General features: G+C 49.3%; 6 protein-coding genes across 6 annotated transcripts; 3 read left to right on the top strand and 3 right to left on the bottom strand.

The window, feature by feature from the left end:
* Positions 1-4,809: 4,809 nt before the first annotated feature.
* M438DRAFT_279266 (MYG1 protein-like protein) lies at positions 4,810-5,943 on the top strand (the record flags this gene model as incomplete). Its single annotated transcript, XM_029901074.1, has 2 exons — positions 4,810-5,343; positions 5,434-5,943. 2 exons carry the CDS (start codon positions 4,810-4,812, stop codon positions 5,941-5,943), a joined length of 1,044 nt encoding a protein of 347 aa, XP_029758025.1.
* A 327-nt stretch (positions 5,944-6,270) lies between these two features.
* M438DRAFT_72293 (uncharacterized protein) lies at positions 6,271-6,628 on the top strand. The gene has a single exon (XM_029910281.1). It carries the CDS (start codon positions 6,348-6,350, stop codon positions 6,558-6,560), a length of 213 nt encoding a protein of 70 aa, XP_029758026.1. The 5' UTR covers positions 6,271-6,347; the 3' UTR covers positions 6,561-6,628.
* M438DRAFT_347913 (Rad4-domain-containing protein) lies at positions 6,609-10,171 on the bottom strand. The gene has a single exon (XM_029906018.1). The coding sequence runs from the start codon at positions 10,129-10,131 to the stop codon at positions 6,697-6,699; it is 3,435 nt and encodes a 1,144-aa protein (XP_029758027.1). The 5' UTR covers positions 10,132-10,171; the 3' UTR covers positions 6,609-6,696.
* A 167-nt stretch (positions 10,172-10,338) lies between these two features.
* M438DRAFT_279120 (adenosine-deaminase domain-containing protein) lies at positions 10,339-11,538 on the top strand (the record flags this gene model as incomplete). The annotated part of the gene is made up of 1 exon (XM_029901062.1): positions 10,339-11,538. The coding sequence occupies one exon, from the start codon at positions 10,339-10,341 to the stop codon at positions 11,536-11,538; it is 1,200 nt and encodes a 399-aa protein (XP_029758028.1).
* Positions 11,539-11,758: 220 nt separating this feature from the next.
* On the bottom strand, positions 11,759-14,016 carry M438DRAFT_347914 (aldehyde dehydrogenase). Its single transcript, XM_029906019.1, has 6 exons — positions 13,692-14,016; positions 13,548-13,635; positions 13,224-13,479; positions 12,685-13,169; positions 12,113-12,619; positions 11,759-12,055 (listed from the first exon to the last, which is right to left on the bottom strand). The coding sequence occupies exons 1-6, from the start codon at positions 13,713-13,715 to the stop codon at positions 11,919-11,921; spliced, it is 1,497 nt and encodes a 498-aa protein (XP_029758029.1). The 5' UTR covers positions 13,716-14,016; the 3' UTR covers positions 11,759-11,918.
* Positions 14,017-16,327: 2,311 nt separating this feature from the next.
* Positions 16,328-16,668, bottom strand: M438DRAFT_347916 (uncharacterized protein). Its single transcript, XM_029906020.1, has one exon. It carries the CDS (start codon positions 16,630-16,632, stop codon positions 16,357-16,359), a length of 276 nt encoding a protein of 91 aa, XP_029758030.1. The 5' UTR covers positions 16,633-16,668; the 3' UTR covers positions 16,328-16,356.
* Positions 16,669-17,387: the final 719 nt, after the last annotated feature.

Consider the following 17,387-nt stretch of genomic DNA (forward strand, 5'->3'; position numbering starts at 1 on the left):
CTAGGCTTTTTTTGTCGATGCCGTAAACGGAGGAGGCGTAACTATAGGTAGCGACTAGACTAAGGACATAGTTATCGAGAAGGTTAGTAAGCTAACGGGAAATGAGCTCTAGAAGTAGAACAGTATCTATACTAATACGTGCACGACATAGCGCAATTTCTATCGTGCCCTATAGTAGGACCTAAGGACTTAGCATATGTTCTATGTTCTCTACGATAAGCATAGGTTATAGCTCGGACTAAAGGATATTACTAACTAGGAGATAGCTAGTAGCATTAAGTATTATTCTTTAACTTTAAGAGAGGTTAACATAGCCCTAACTTACCTAAGGGCATTAGATAAGGTCTAGTAACTACTACTAGAGTTAGCCGAGGAGGAAGGCGTAAAGTTATATACCTTCGCGATCGCCTACTTAACCCGATAGGGCTCTTATTACGTAGCTATAATGGCGCTACTAAAAAATCGAGGGTTACTAGAGCGCGCATCTTATAGAGGACTACTATCTAATGTCGATGTTTGCCTACTAATAGACTCGTTAGAATAGTAGAAGGAAATTGAGGCCCTTGCTAACTTAATTAGACTATTTCACTTTACGTAGAAGCTCTCTAAAAACGACCGGTCGACTATCGGTATAGTTATTCCTCGCTAGCGTAATCTTCGACTAGAACTAGAGGCGTAAACATTGCCGGACGGCGAGCTAGTGTTAAAGAAGTTAGACGAGCGCCTTACTATCTAAACGACTAATATCTATTATGCTGCTTACCTTCTTAACTGCTAGCTAGATGCTAAAGACATTAAGTAATCGCCTAAGGAGTAGGCAGCTGCTTACCGGTTCTTCGAATAACATGTTCCTACTAAGGAAATCGGTGCGTTTTAGCGATAACTAGTAGCGTATATCGAGCGTAAGGGAGTCTTCTTAAGGGCTTAACTATAGCGCGATAAAGTAAGGTTTAATCCTTAGACCTTTTAGAACTTTATAGGGAACTTTAGTGCGTTAGCTCTAGCTAAGTTAGCTAGTCGTCTAGCNATTACTCCGGCAAACTCCGTGCCATTAGAAAGGTCCTTCTTAGCAATNAACTACATCTAAAACTCTTACCGCTCTCGTATNTTAACCCTTACTACGAAGATGCTATACGCTATCTACATAAACTNCCGCGCCTTTAACCGTAGGGAGATCCTTTAGACTAACTAATTAAGAAGCAAGATGATCGAGCGACGAGTAGAGCGATAGAGGGCCTATCTTAANAAGCAANAGATCTACNNGTTCTGCCTTAATAAACTTAAGCGCCTTAANATGTTAGAGCTAGTCCTTAACGACCTAATAGATAACATCGTAGCTATAGTTAGCGCTACTNNGATCGAGAGAAAAGAGCCCGAGGACAGTTAGTTAGCGCCATTTCTAGAACTATNTNATTAGGTCGATGCTTTACCTCCTACTCCTTAGTCGCTTCGAAGCACGGATCTTAACCTNTTATTACTATTACCGTCGTAGGTTANAAGGCCGCATTAGTAGTTCCTTTAGCATCTTTAGACTAGCGAGAACTATCTAACTAAGAAGGCCGCTTAAAAGGCATTAACGGCGTAGACATAAAGGCCTAAGAAATCGANAAGGAAGCGAGGACCTTAGTCTTAATTATCTNNTNCGTTAACACTAGCTCTAGACCCTCCTCCTAGTTAGCAGTCTATATCGACTATTAGGTNATCCTTCCTAAGCTAAAACTTCTAATANACCCGCCCTAGCACCCCTTGCNATACTTAGTATTACGCTAGATTACCTTCGCTAAACATTACTCTAGAGNAGCTTTAGAGAGAACGACGAGCTTTAGAGGTAACTACTTAAGGAACTATATAGACTTAAGGCTCGATAGGGCCGCTAGCGAGGCTAGTCCTCGGAGAGCTAGACTATAACTTAAACAGCTACGAGCATTATGCTTAACATAAGGAGAACACTTATATACATAGAGGAGTGTTGCTACTGGCGCTGCAGTTCGATTTTATGAATTCTTCGCAATAAATATGACTTTTAAGAGTTCCGACCATCTAACCCGTGCTAACCTAATAAATGGCCCATTTCCCTTACTAAATCGTCCAAAAACAGGGCCTCGGTGGGCGATCAGGTCAACGGTGCGGGGCGGTCATACCTCGGCCGTAACCAACTCAGTAAGTTACTCGGAACTTACGAGTAACTGACATTGAGTAACTTACTGAGCCTACCCCTACGCGCCGGCGGCCGTCGTCCTTGCGCCAGAACAAGCATAATCAGCTAGCCTGCTTCTTAAGTACGCCATATCCGTGACTCGAGATATTCCCGAGGTGTTTTTCCAGCCGTCTCTCCTAGGACTTCCCTCCATGGCGATAGAGGCCAAGAGAAATCGCTAAGTAACAAATCAGGGAAACCGATTCCTCCTTTAGTGCCAGTATTGCATTCCCTCCGCTGTATGGCCGGCGCTTGATGCCCAAGCTTGCCGCCACGGGGTTGCAGTACGGGGAGAGCGCGCTGCCGACTTGATCTCCCGAGGGATCTCTTTGTCGACTCGCGTTTAGCCGGACAGCGCCGCACGTGAAGAAGCAACATCACGGCCATCCCTCAGGTCTGAGCGCTGTCGGTCTACCTGCTTGCTCTTCAAATCAAGTGACAACTGTTTACTGCGCCTACGAACCCACGAGACGTGGTGAGAGTACGCATGATCGTATCCGAATCCTGTGCACTTTCAATACAACGTTGCATCTGTTTACTAATATCAACTCTGCGTCGAGAAGCACGACATCCAATTGGCTTGTCGCATTCTTGGTTTCGCTATTGCCAGAATGTAAGCCGGGAAAAGTCGGGATGCCGTTTTGTGTGCTTGCCCTGTTCGGTGAGGATGGTGGCATGTCGTTCAGGTGAGCTTAGGAGCTGTCGCCGCCTGCACAACGAAACCATCTCATATCGACCGCAACACGCAAAGCAAATCCAGATGCTCGAGATCGACGACTGAAGAAACGTCGGCGGTCTCAAGATCTAGAGCAATTGCCGGTTACGAGCCCAATGTAGTATTTTCGACGACAAAGGCGGAACTGGGACCTGAAACTCGAGATTATTTGCTCTCACGACACAGGCATGCTGAAGCATTGATCACAACCATCACGAGAAGATCGCATTCGTCTCCCGAGACGAAGTTCTCAGGAGGCTGGGTAAGCATTGCACAGGTCAAGCATTCAGCCACTTCCTGACTTACGGCCGTGTATCACGTCAACAATTCATTCGGTTTCTATGTTGTTCTCTCTTTCGATATTCAGGTTCAATATTGTTGAGCCATTCTAGAGGTCATACGGATCGGGGCGGGAGAGGAAGGACGGATGCATTCCGTAGGATAATATTCTTGGCAACAGGCCTGGGGTATGGCGCATCTGGGTCAACGTCTTGGACCATTTCGACTCTGATGCTGGAGCGCAGCGGGCTGAGGAGCACAGCTGAACCTGTTGAGAAGCATCGATAGCCACATGGCGTTGACAGCGCAAATACGCTGTAGATTGACGATTTTGGCATAGCCAAAGGCTTCGGAGGTGCTTGTACAGTACTGTAGTCGGTCACACTCACGCAGGAGAAGGTTTGAACAGGTGTTCGTTTCGTGACAGCATACGACACCCGTTGGGTTCGACTGATCTGATAGTGAGAGGTCGATTTCGACTTTATGCCGTTCTCGACCATTCTGGCAAATGCATGCTATGTAGAAGCAGCTTGCACATCAAGTCCGGCTTCTCTTGATTGTAGAGCAACATGCATAATGGAAGACGTCAGAGAGGGCTGGTGATAATAGCGACCGCCGACCACACGCTTCCAGATTCCTTTTGTTAAGGAAAGGAGATGCCGTGCTACTCCCAGCCTTTCCTTATCTAGCGGAGCTTCAACACTTCCAATCCAGAGCAGGTCGGCAAAAGAAGGCACTGCAATGACACGGACGACACGACACAGCAAACGTCATGTCTTGATATGCAAGGCTTCCTGGTCAAAGGAAGCAGAACGTACCGATGCACAGGAGCTTCGAATCCCACACCAGATGCTCGCAGACGGGACCGTAAACAGTGATAATCAGCAGTGCTAGCCAAAGTATAAAACCAATTCGAGTACTTCTAACCGCGTCACCTTCGTAAGATCCCAGCCACCTCAAGTGAACACCTTGCAGGGGATTTGAAGTTGATTATTGATCGTTCAAGAGGTGTTTCTCTGCTTGGAAAACAAGGTGGAAGCTTACGGGATCCAACGCCAGAGGTCGCAACCAGACAGGGTTAAGAGTATTAAGCATCAATCTTCGAGCCGATTGGACAGAGGCAATAGGGACGAGTACCTACAACGAGGTGGGTCGGATCTGCGACGTTGTTGGAGCAGCACGTGTCGAGGTGTATCCACAGGCAGGGTCACCGGGCTTGCATCAAAGTTGGAAAGGAGGATCAAAGTAGGAGCCGAGACATGCCACCGCAAGGTCTGTGGCCTTGCCCAAACACAAGTCGGATCTCAAAATACTGGAAGGCTTCCCTTGGTGACCAGTTCGACCTGTTTCTCTCGACAGGAGCGAAAGACAGCAGCGTCCACCATCCTTAAGAAGTGAACAAGGGAAGACTCCCAAAGAGGGGCGGGTAGATCCGCAGAGCCGCATCAGACGGAGGCAAGGGCTTGGGTGGTCAGCAAAGCTCCGCAATTGAAAATGTTCAGGTGAAGCTCCACTGTTGATGTTTCTGCCACGAGCAACTTTTCGATCTTCCTTCCGAGCAATCTCATCAATCCAGAAGCCATCAATCGCACCCGTCTTCAGCCTCTCACGTCAATACATGTCAGCAGCCAAAAGAGTCAAGATGTCAGGCCCTCTTATTGGAACCCACAGCGGCCACTTCCACGCCGACGAGGCCCTCGCCGTCTACCTGTTGCGCCTCCTCCCCGAGTACTCCAACAGCACTCTCGTCCGTACCCGCGACCCCGAAAAGCTCGCTCCCTGCCACACCGTCGTCGATGTCGGTGGTGTCTACGATGATGCGGCCAAGCGCTACGATCACCACCAGCGCGAGTTCACCACCACCTTCCCCGAGCACAGCACCAAGCTCTCGTCTGCTGGTCTTGTTTACATGCACTACGGCAAGGATATCATCTGCGCCTGCACTGGTCTCTCCAAGGACTCTGCCGATGCCGAGCTCCTTTACCAGAAGCTCTACGACAACTTCGTCGAGGCTTTTGACGCCAACGACAACGGTGTCGCTCCCTACGACCCCAATGCTCTCCGCAAGGCCGGCATTGAGAAGAAGTTCTCCGACGGTGGCTTCAGCATCGCCTCAGTCGTCAACCGCCTGAACTATTCGCATCCCTCTCCCGTCGCTGTAGCCAAGCACTCTCTCTCCACCGAGGGCGTCAGCACCGAAGGCGGTGTCTCTGTCCCTTTGACCTCCGACGGCGTTACCAAGTCTCCCGCCGAAGCACAAGCCGAAGAAGACGAGCGTTTCCTCAAGGCCTCCCAGTTCTGCGGCGACCAGTTCATCTCCGAGCTGATGGACAAGTTCCACTCGTGGTTGCCCGCCCGCGCTGTCGTCAAGCAAGCCTTTGGCGACCGCTTCAAGTACGACGACAAGGGCCGTATCATGGTTGTCCCCCACCGCCCTGAGGGCTGCCCCTGGGCCGACCACCTCTACGCTCTCGAGAAGGAGACTTCCACCGAGGGTTCCGTTCTTTACGTCCTGTTCGCCGAGAACGGCGAGGCAGACAGCAAGTGGCGTATCCGCTCCGTCAGCCGCGAATCCGGCAGCTTCGAGAACCGCAAGGACATGCCCGACGCCTGGAAGGGTGTCAGAGACGAAGAGTTGAGCAAGGTCTCCGGTGTCCCCGGCGGTGTCTTCGTCCACGCCTCCGGCTTCATCGGTGGCAACAAGACCTTCGAGGGTGTCCTCGAGATGGCCAAGAAGTCCGCCGACGCATAAATGGGAATGCCATGATGATAAAAACAAGGAAAAGGTTAACCATTGGGGGGAGGCGTTTTATTTTGGTTCGATCAAGATATATACAAAAGGGAAAGGCTCCTTTTTTTTTTGTTCTCATTCCGATACCCGGGATTTCTTACATAGATGTACAATTCATCTTTCGTGGCAGACCGCCGCGTCTTTTTTCACTCTGATTTTTGATGCTTTCCATACTCACTCTTGCCAGTCTACTTTGCCAAACTGCGATCTCTTGAGTACTCGACACATTACAGTTTCCAGCTTATGAGCAAAACTCACCCTCGATACACTGAGTGCAAGGTGGGAGAACAAGAAGAATAGTCTTGCTGATGCATACGTCGACAGCAGTGTCGTTTTCGATTGTGCCCGTGATTTGAGAGACATAAATGGACATCTCTCGCCCTAGCTACACATACACCACCACCACCAGCACGCCTATCAAAATACACAAAGTTTTTCATATCCTGCTGTTTTGTCTAATGGGAGTCCTATGCCTGGTTTTGAGAATCAGAGCTCTCACGGGACGAAACAGCGATATCTGGAAAACATCTTGCATTCCCACAGGCATAGGAGAAGGAGGTCATGGCGAGCTGAAATAACGCAGTTTGAACAGATCGATTGCACAATATAAGAAAGAATAACATAATCATGGGTATCTCATCTCATAAACCTCATTAACAGAAAAAAGCAAGTTTCACCCACCAATTCCATCCCACCTCTTCAAGAACTGAACATTCAAGCCTTTCCTCTGGTACGTCTCGTAGTCATCCTAGGCTTTACAACTTCTTCTTCACTCTCTTGCTCATCTTCGTCATCCATTTCCTCGCCGCCGCCATCGTCCTCGGTATGTGAGAAATAAGGACTCTTGACCTCTTTCTTGACAGCTCTGTTCTTACGAGGTGATATCACAACGCGAGGTGAAGAATTGCGTCTCTTGACGGGTGCAGGTGCAGAGTCCTCGGATGCGTCTGTAAGGTCGGATAATTCTGAGCTTTGCTCGGCTTCGTCCTCATCGTCTTCAGCCTCGTCTTCGGACTCTACTGTGGTGGCTTTGCTCTTCCTGGCAGGACGTTTGGGTGTAGGCTTTGCTTTCGGTGCTGGCTTCGCCTTTGGTGCTGCTTTCGGCTTTGCTTTTGGTTTAACTGCAGCAGAGGTTGAGGTACGTGGTTTGCGACGTTGGGTAGGCAGTTCTTCAGCTTCAATCTCTTCGTCGCTGTCTTCCTCATCCTTAATGGGTTCTGCGTCTGAAGATTGAGCTTGACGATGCGCGGCTGCTAGAGACATGGGTGCGAAGTGTGAACTGGTAACAGGCTTCTTCTCTTCCTCTGCGTCTTCTTCGTCAAATAGGAAGCCACCACCACCCATTTCGATGTCCAAATCTTCTGCTTTCGTGTCCTCCTCTTCCTCATCTTCAGCCATGAAGCCGCCACCACCGAGATTAAGGTCTGTGTCTTCTTCCTTGTGCTCTTCAGGTTTCGCGTCTTCCGCTTCGTCTTCAGAGACCAAGAAGCCACCACCCATTGTCATCTCATCTCTAGGTGTCTTCTTCTTCTGCTTGTCTCGGTTGACGAAGGGATTGATCTCGTCAACCTCATTGGGCCGGTCGGCATAATCAGTTCTGATACGCTCGACGATACGCAGACCCATGAGGAACTTGCGCCACAGATGCAGGTTAGTAGCCTGCCTCTTGACATCTTCTTTACGTTTGCGTTCTGCTTCCTCAATCTCCCAGGCATCGATGACAGCGTCCTCGTGCTCAACAGCCACAACAACACCAGTGATGACAGGAACTGCACGTTGCTTGCCGAACTCGAAACCGGTACAAGCTTCGGCATAGTCGATGTTTAGCTTTCTGCAAATTCTTGCAGTGCTGCGGAGAGGGATATGGACAGCACCCTTTGGTACCATTGATGGTACGTATACGTCGATGTTGTTGTACGCGTTCTTGGGGATAACACCGTTCTCGATAGGTGGTGGAATGATCCATTCAGTCTGGTCAATACCATAAAGACCTTGCTTGAGCTTCTCACCAGTTTCGCGTTCGGCTTCCTCCATCTCACGCTTGCGCATGAGAGTGACTGCACGGACAGGAACCATCTTGAGAGGTTGTTCACCAACCTTGATTTGACGGCCCTCTTTATGCCATGACTCGACGGTTTTGCAGTTCACGACATCAGCTCTCTTGTAGACAGGTTCTGACTTCTCCTTGTCGCCTTTGCCTGAGGTGAATGTTCGTACCGGCTCAGAATCGGGGAGGATTGCTTCTTCACGACGTAGATGGCGTTCGAGCACAAACTCGGCACTTTGCTTATACCACTGCAATGACTCGGTTGCGACTTTCGCTTTTTCGGTCGCTGGCTTGAACGGCTTCAGGTCCGTGGACTCTTCAACATCGTCTGCTGCAGTACGCTTGTTCTGTGGACGAACGAAGGGTGACAAGATGCGCTTGAAGAAGTCATAGTCTTCAGTCTTGATCACCTTGCCGCGCTTGTTCAGAACAGGGATCTTCTCGACAGGCATACGGAAGCCTTTGGTACGGCCGGGCAGTTGGTGCTTCTTCAAATAGCGGATGGTGACATCCTTGGCTGTAGCGTCTGGGTTGTGAGCGACAACATAGCAGATGACCTGTTTGGCCTGGTCTGCACGCTTTCCTCTAGGCTCAAATGTGGATATCAGTTCCTGATTACTGGCAACAGTAGACAAGACAATAGAGTCGACGGGGATGTAGTTGTTCGAAACAGGGGAGAGGACTTCTGTCCAGTAGTGAGGAAATGCCAGGTCGCGATCGTACTTCTTGACATTCTTTGGTGGTGGTGCAGGTGTGATGTCGATGACTGATGCATCATCATCGTCGTCGTCTGACGGGACATCCGAGAGTGAGCTAGACTCATCTTTGACCACAGCGTCTTGGGATTTGCGAACAGATTTACGAGCAGGCTTCTCAGCTTTGATCGGCTTCTTCGCTTTTGCCTTGGACTTCTGTTTTGGCGATTCAGCAGGACCCTCATCATCAGAGATCTCGACAGGGTTCTTCGAAGTAGATGGGACTGGCTTCTTAGGCTCGCCGTCTTCGACCTTGGTCCATCCAAAGCCAGTAGGCTGTAGACTGGCCACCATTCTAGACTCGATGCCAATAGCACGAATCAGAGCGGTGAAGAGCTGAGCACCAACATCCCGCGAACCTCGACATTGCTTTGCACACTTGCGAAACTCTTCAACGTTCTCAATACGCTCACCGTGGCGTTCGAAGTTGGATTTGTCTTTTGCCCAGGCCTTGATCTCGTAGGTGATGTGTCGTTGAGGCATATATCCTTGTTTGCGTATACCAGGAGCAGTTACGACGAAGCGTTTCCTCCAATAGGCGGTCAAGACCTTCAGTAGTCTGAGTAGAGGATCTCCACTGCTGAGGTTCGGTACACCAGGCTCGAGTCTATCGGCGTCTTGTCCCCAGTCTCTGGCCTTGTTGTTTCCCTTGCTCTTTCCCTTCTGCTTCTTCTTAGGTGGCGGCTGCTTCATGCCCATGTTGATTTCCCAACGATCGATCTCATCCTTGACACCTTGACTGAGGCTGTCGAGTAGGATCTTGTGCAATTCGGTGTCGTTGAGCCATGAGTTGCGCACGGCATTGTGGAAGAGGAGTGTCTGGACGTGGATGCAATGTGCTCGGATGCGGGCCTGGCGTTCTCGTTTGGAAGGACCCTTCTTCGACTTTGCCTGTTGCTCAGCAGCAGCGACGGCTTGCAGACTACCATCTTCATTGATAGAGATGTTGACATCTTGGATAGCACTGTCGTCGTTGACCTTGTCTTCTTGAGCAGGAATAGCATTCTCCCAGTCCATGTCATCATCTTCATCCTGCTCTTTTGGTGCTTCCTTCATGGGCACATCTTCGAAGTCGTCGTCGTCTTCGGATGAGGAGGCGTCATCGTTGTCGCTGTCGCTGTCGCTGTCGCTGTCGCTGTCGCCTTTGCCGACACTTGCAAAGAAGTTCTTGGCCTCTTCGGCAGTCGCTTTCGTCGTAAGAGTGTCGATTGCGTCGAAGACATTACTCTTCGCCTTTGTTGGCTTCTTGTCGACAGGAGCTTTCTTGCCACGGGCTGTCTCTCTTCGTTTCGCAGGAGGCGCTTCTGGTGAAGGCGTGCGCCTTTTGCGCGGCACATGCGGAGGCATCTATCGCATCAATTGTATGAGAGAAGAACGAAGGTGGAATTCGAAGATGGCAAGAGCATTCGAAGACAAATCAATAATACTTCCACTTTGGTGTTGGTACCTGCAGCTCATTGACGTCACCCAACACGTTCGCAACACGAAGAACGCGATCAGATTTGTCTCGCAAAAAGAAATAATCCATACATTTACCTTGACGACATTATTAGAATGGCTGGGAATGACTTTACTCATGCCGATGCCATAGCAGACTGTGTTCTCACTGCCTTTGATGCGCTCCCGGCACATCGCAAACCACGATTGCCGTCCTCAGGCCTGAAGGCTGGTCGTAGAGAATGGGTTCCACTCGCGGGAATAGTCCTTGAGAGCAGTCAAGGCATTTTGACATGTGCAGCATTGGCTACTGGTATGAAATGTCTGCCTCGTGATAAGATCAAAGGCCTGGACGGCAATGTTGTACACGACAGCCACGCCGAAATCCTGGCACTTCGAAGCTTCAATCGCTTCCTTCTTGATCAGTCTGCTTTGCTATGTGCCAATCCTGCTGCTGACAATATCCTTCGAACGTCAACTACACAATATCCTTTCACCATCAAACCCGATGTCAACATCCACATGTACTGTAGCGAGGCTCCTTGTGGAGATGCCAGTATGGAACTCACCATGGCCCAGCAGGACGACCAGTCTCCCTGGACATCAACTTCCGAGGCTGACCCCGATGAACTCTTCGGAAGAGGCTACTTTGGCACGCTGGGTGTAGTACGGCGGAAGCCTGCTCGTCCAGATGCTCCTCCCACTTTATCAAAGTCATGCTCTGACAAGCTTGCCCTCAAGCAGTACACATCCGTCTTGTCTGCCGTCAGCTCTCTGTTGATAGATCCAGAGAACGCATACATCCAAACTCTCGTCATGCCGCAGAGTCAAATGGTTCCCGAAGCATGCGATCGAGCCTTCGGTCGTACCGGACGTCTATCAGCATTGCAAAACACATCATCTGGTCCTTTTGCTTTTCGCCCTTTCGCGGTCCATCCAACCACACGCGAGTTCACCTTCAGCCGTCGCATTGCAGATGCATCAACAACATCGATCGTACCTTCAAATATCTCGTCTCTGACCCATGGTCTCCAGCAAGAAACTCTCATCAATGGCACTTTGCAAGGCAGGAAGCAAGGTGACCTGAGAGGAGCTTCTGCAGTCTCTAGACGCTCAATGTGGTCTCTGGCTTTGAAAGTCGCTACCCTACTAGCACAGCCTGCTTTAGTCGCTGCTCTGACTACAAAGTCCTACGCAGACGTCAAAGCGAGCAACACATTGGCCGACCGAGAAGCAGCCAAACAGATTGCTAGAGATCAAGCGCTGAAAGGCTGGAAGAGAAACACTGGTGATGAAGAGTGGTCGTTGGCTGAATAGCATCCCAGGTGCCACACTGGGCATCAACTATACTGTCCAAATGAACAAACTCGTCAAGCTTGACATCATTGTTTGAGGAGAGTAATGCTCGTTGGAGTTTTCTCTGGACAACTCAGATAAGCACAATATCATTGAGCAATTCTACAGCGCACCAAGCAAAGTCATCGAAATGAGCCCAGAACATAGGGAGGCAGCGTCGCTTGTGTTTCCCCAGAGCCTGACAGTGCTTTGTCGGGGTGGTGCGAATAGTGCGTGGGAGGAGGCGGAGGATCTTGAGCTAAAATTGTGGTGACGCTACAGCTGTGAAAAGGCACGAGCATTTAAACAAATCAATTACGTTGCTCTTCCATTACGAATTGAGCGCTGCTTCCGATCGTCGCTCAGTACTGGCCATCGAGAGTAAAAGTACCAGTCTTGGTGATCAAATACTCATTGACCGCCACATCCTTACCAGACTCCTTACCATATCCACTCTCCTTGATACCTCCAAATGGACTCTCCGCAGCAGATGAATTACCTACACCCTCAAAGTCAGCGAAAATCACCTTCCTTTATCGTAAAAGCAAGCACTCACCAGTATTAATCCCAATCATACCCGCCTCAAGATTCTCAAACAATCTCCACGTCCTATCAACATTCTTCGTAAAGTAATAACTAGCCAACCCCATACTAGTATCATTAGCCCTCTTGACCACCTCCTCCTCATCCTCAAACGGAAACAGCGCAAGCACTGGCGCAAAAGTCTCTTCATCCGCAATCAACATATCCTTATTCGCATTTCCAATAATCGCTGGTTCGAAGAAGTAACCCTCGCTATTGGTTGCTCGTTTACCACTTCCGAGCAGCAATTTTCCTCCATGTGAGAGGGCGTCTGCGACTTGGGATTCTGCCTTGTCGAGACCGCGGTCGGTGGTCACGGGGCCGAGGGTGGTTTTTGAATCGCTGCCGTGGCCCATGGTGAGGGATTTCGTCTTGTCGAGCATGATGGTGGCGAATTTGTCGTAGATTGATTTTTGGACGTAGACGCGGTTGGCGGTGATGCAGGCTTGACCCGCGTGGCGCCATTTGAGTGCCATGAGTGCTGCGAGATATACTGTCAGTTATTCCTGACATGTATGAGTAGAGAAAGTTTTGTGGATGATATACCATTGGAAGCTTGTTCGAGGTCGGCATCTTCGAAGACTAAGAAGGGACAATTTCCTCCGAGCTCCAAGGTTACTTTCTTCAAGCCGTCGGCACAGATCTTAGCAATGAGCTTGCCTACACGCGTACTGCCTGTGAAAGTAACCTTCTTGACAAGCTCATGTCTGCACAAGGCTTCGGACAAGGAAGGCGTGTTGTCAAGGCTTGTAGTCAAGACATTGAACACTCCAGGAGGAAAGCCAGCTTGCAGAGCCAAGTAACCCAGAGTCAAGACAGAAAGTGGTGTTTCGGGTGATGGTTTGACGATCATGGTACATCCTGCTGCCAGAGCTGCTCCTGCTTTACGCAAGATCATGGCGATGGGGAAGTTCCAGGGTACGAGTGCTACAGCGACACCGATGGGCTGCTTGATGGTGAAGACACGACGACCTGGTGCTGCAGGTGTAGAAACTGTGCCTTGAATTCTTTCGGCCTCTCCGGCGAACCACCTGTGTATAGTCAGCTATCGAGTTCTCTGAATTGTCTGACGGAATCACACTCACCAGGTAAAACCCAGAGCATAGTCGAGCTCGGCCTGACTCTCGGCGATCGGCTTGCCAGTCTCATAGGTCACAATCTTTGCAATATCATCTCGGTGCTCTCGAATGAGTCCATCCCACTTCAAAAGCCATTGAGCTCTGGTACGAGGGTTGACCTTGCGGTAGGACTCAAAGGCTGTATGAGCTGCCTTGACAGCCTTCTCTACATCTTCGGGTCCATTGTCTGGTGCTGTAGCCCATGTTTTACCAGTACCGGGATCTGTCCTCAAGTATCAGCATCAACAATTCTTGGTCGAGGGTATCACCCTGGTAGCTGGGACACCATACCAACAACGTCGAAGCGCTTCTTCGATTGCGCTTCAAGCCACTCTCCATTGATCAGAGAGTTGTCGCGAAATATATCCTTGTTGTTCAACTACCCAATCTATTAGTATACCACCACCATCGGGTGAATTGCTTGCAAATCGGTACCTTGAAAGGTAGCTCCGACGCCATGACGATGGAGCTATATCAGATACTTTTGCTATCTTATAACAACTCTCGATGCTTTTTTTTGTTTCGTTCTTGTTTCCCCCAAGCTCGCTAGTCAGAGATAAGAGTCAGTTTCGCGTGATAGTAGAGAGGCAGGAAATAAATAAAGGAGCGACGATGATGCGTAGACAACAGCTCTACGACATCTCGCATGAGGGGTCGCTTTCCTTTGTACCGCGGGTTTGGGAGCTCCTCAAGGCGGGGTTGAGCTTCCAATCCCACCATGCGATTGAAGAAAGGAAGCTGTCAAGACTCAAAAGCATCTTGCTCCTTTTTTTTTTTTTTTTGCTGTTCTACAATCGCTGCTGCATGGAGCTGCGTGTCTGATGCATGCATCTCAGATGCCTTCTCCGATCCTTTTTCAACGGTCCTGCAAAAGTAAAGTTGAGAAAGTGCATTGCCATGGCATGATCGGCGGAGGAAGAGCGTTGCTTTGCAGAGAAGTAGTGCATGTATTTCATGAGCCGTCCTTCCACCCGGATGGTGTTTGCAGCATGTCACTTTTGACAAAATCTTGTAACTTTTCCTGTTACTTTTTGTCCAAGTAGGTGTAAAAAGATACACTGTTTTGTTATTGTGAGATCGTCTTGGAGGTGTCACAACAAACAGCGGGTGATGGGTGGAAAGTCAATTGGACGACGGCGAACACTATATAAGCATCGTGTCTTCCTGCTGATAGTCGCACGCGTTTGGTGCTGATGTCCACTTACTTGTCTTTGCACACAAGCAAAAAATGCTCTGCCAGATCGACTCGCCGAAGACGACCACTAGGCTAATGCCTATCCCGCCATCCTGTTCGTACTCATGAACCTCCAACTTCCGGCAACGATTGTTTGAGTCCACACCTGGCCATCGATAGAACAAAACTACCTATTAAAGCATTCATCGATCGAATTCGTCCTTCGTGTTGTCAATGTGGTAACGCCTAGATGGCATTGAGACAGGGATGTCTTCTAAGAAACTTGAAGACTTGTCGCATGAAACAGAAGCTGTTGTCGTTTCGGCATAGGAATAAAATCGCGGATGAAAGGATATGCTTTACAGTCGGATACAGATGCGTGAATGTCCATGTAAGTGTGAGTGAGTGTTGCTGTCAGCGCGTCTAGTAGCCCATGGTGCGTATCCGAGTAGACACTCATCGGTAGCTTTTGGGCGATGACGAAGAGCGCAGTACGCTTTTGATGTCACTTCTGTTGACATCGGTGACCAGGCGTAGCCTTATACAGGTACTGTGATGTAGAATTGAACACAGACGCAGAACCATAGTGTGATTATCACGAAGACACGCAAGGACTGATATCAGCGGCAGTGGACTAATTCAGCAATACATCCTCAAGAAGCCCAGATACTACCAGATGGATGTGGTGGTGTTGTTCTCGAGGTTCCGGTTCAGCCCACGTCAGGATCACAGATACTTCCTCGCTCGAGCAGCTCAACCAATATTGACGTTGACATCGCACAGATTTCGCTGCGCATGTCGTGGATATCTCGGTGCGTGCGGAAAAAGCGGATGAGAGAATTGGACGACACATGCCTTTGAGCTCGTGATGATAATCGCCATCGTTATCAAAGGGTGTTTACACTTGTGTTGACAGTAAACACCACAGCGATGATAAGCCAACGACTAGTCAGACCACCTACTGTACATTCATCTCCCAGGGCAAGATCGCGACATGCAACAGGGACAAATTTACCAGGAACGGAGTTTCACGTCTCTGCACCAAACATTTTGAGCCTGAAAAGAGCGGGTGATTTCTCGGTCAGTTTCGGCAGCTCAGATACGCATTGCGAGACGCTGCGAGGAGCCGGCCAAATTCCGAGTTTCGAACAGGCAAGAAGGAAGAGGAAGAGGACCGAAAGGATGCGTCGGCCTGAGCGATTATATTCATCATCGGTGGCAAGCCAATGGTTTCAATTTTTCTATGTCCTTGGTATGGCCGAAAGTTCGGACTCGTCGGTTGTTGTTCTCGCTGTCAGCTAGTGCGTACCCTCCAATTGTCGCAGTTCTTGCGAAAAGCAAGACAGCATTCAACGACACGCCTTTAATCCCGGTGTTGGACCGGCGGACCATCGCTTGACGCGGCTAATCACTCAATAGTCTGCTCTTTAAGAATAGTTAAGTTTTCGTTAAAGTGATATAAGTGGGTGATGGAAGCCAAGCGAAAGCAATTGCGTTCGATTTCTGTTGATTCCAATTTGGTGGCTGGCGATGCGTGCCGATGATCAAATAGAGGGCTCTGAAAAAAGTCGCATCCTTCTGACCACCTATCATCGGACAAGAACGGACAAAGCCGCCGATTCGCAAAGACGTTTGTTTAACGAGCGATTGTTTTGTACGGGGATAACTCCAGGTTATGAGTGGGCCTGTTTCCCGAAGTATTGGTGCTCTCCTTTGGGGCTCCAGTATGACGCAGTCTCATCCTGCCTTCGCTTCGTATCAACCATTGCTTGTGTCCGATCGTTGGTGGGCTAAAAGCGCCATCGGGAGGGAGGATTGATGGACGTGAGCGCCTCATGCAGGTACAGAAATTCATCAATCAATGGTCATCTATCAACACGAGAATGATCAGTAGTGTCATGCAGCTGTTTTATATATGGCAGCAGGTCAATAGCAGCATTGGAGCACAAGTCTAGTCAGGTACCAGAGAAGCCCATGGTGCTCGTCAGGGTTGTGGTTGCAACAGATAAGATCAAGATCATCAAAATAGTGCAATGTCAACCTTGAGACGAGATTGTGATTGCGCTCTGTGGAGGAGCATGGCCAACACGGAGAGGAGATTATGATTGCGCTTTGCGGAGTAGTATTAATGTCCCCAGGCATCATTAGACAGGAGATGCCGAAGTGCGTGACAGGTGCACCTTTGAGCATGAGCATAACCATAATGAACGACAGCAGTGCGTCAGAAGATCACCACGGGGAGCGGGGTATAATTTGATGCAAGATATGTAGCAAGGAGGTGGATGGTCATGAGTCTGTAGGGGTGAGACGGGCGAGCGACTGTTATATGTGTCTCCGCCTAAGGAGGTTCTGGAAGAGGATAATCGACTTCTCCTGAATATCAAACCTCCTTGCCCATGGGGACAACAACGTCCTTGTCTTGTTATGTTTTGAGTCTTTGAGTAAACAAAAACACTGTTGCTCTGCTCGCGTGTCCTTTGACTGATATGAGGAGATCGTGCACTGTAGGCGTCTGCCCTTGGCAGCTGTTAATCTTATTTCAACCAAAGACGGTGAGCGTGTCCTGGCACCAACCCCAGGAACAAGAGTATGGAGAAACGAGGAACTATTCAATAGGTCACGGTCAATATAGACGTCATTTGACGAGTCTACCAGAGAAGCGGTAAACAAACACGAGACTCAAGAATTAGTCCAGGAGGTTTCGATGCGATTCAGGTGTTCGATGATCTTCTTTTCGCTAGATGAATTACTTGATGAATGGACTCCACTTTAGATCCCCGGAGAAGTACCCACCTGTCAGTCCAGATCTCACAGGAGAGGCATCAGGGGCTAAGGTCATGAGTCTGCAAACGTCGGGCTATACCATCGTGATATTGGAGACCATTTTGATTGTGCCTCCTAACAAACGGGCGTGGAGTAGAGTTCCATGTTGATCTGATTGTTTTGAATACCCGTCA

Source organism: Aureobasidium pullulans (genome assembly GCF_000721785.1).
Source record: "Aureobasidium pullulans EXF-150 unplaced genomic scaffold scaffold_17, whole genome shotgun sequence".
NCBI lineage: Eukaryota > Fungi > Ascomycota > Dothideomycetes > Dothideales > Saccotheciaceae > Aureobasidium > Aureobasidium pullulans.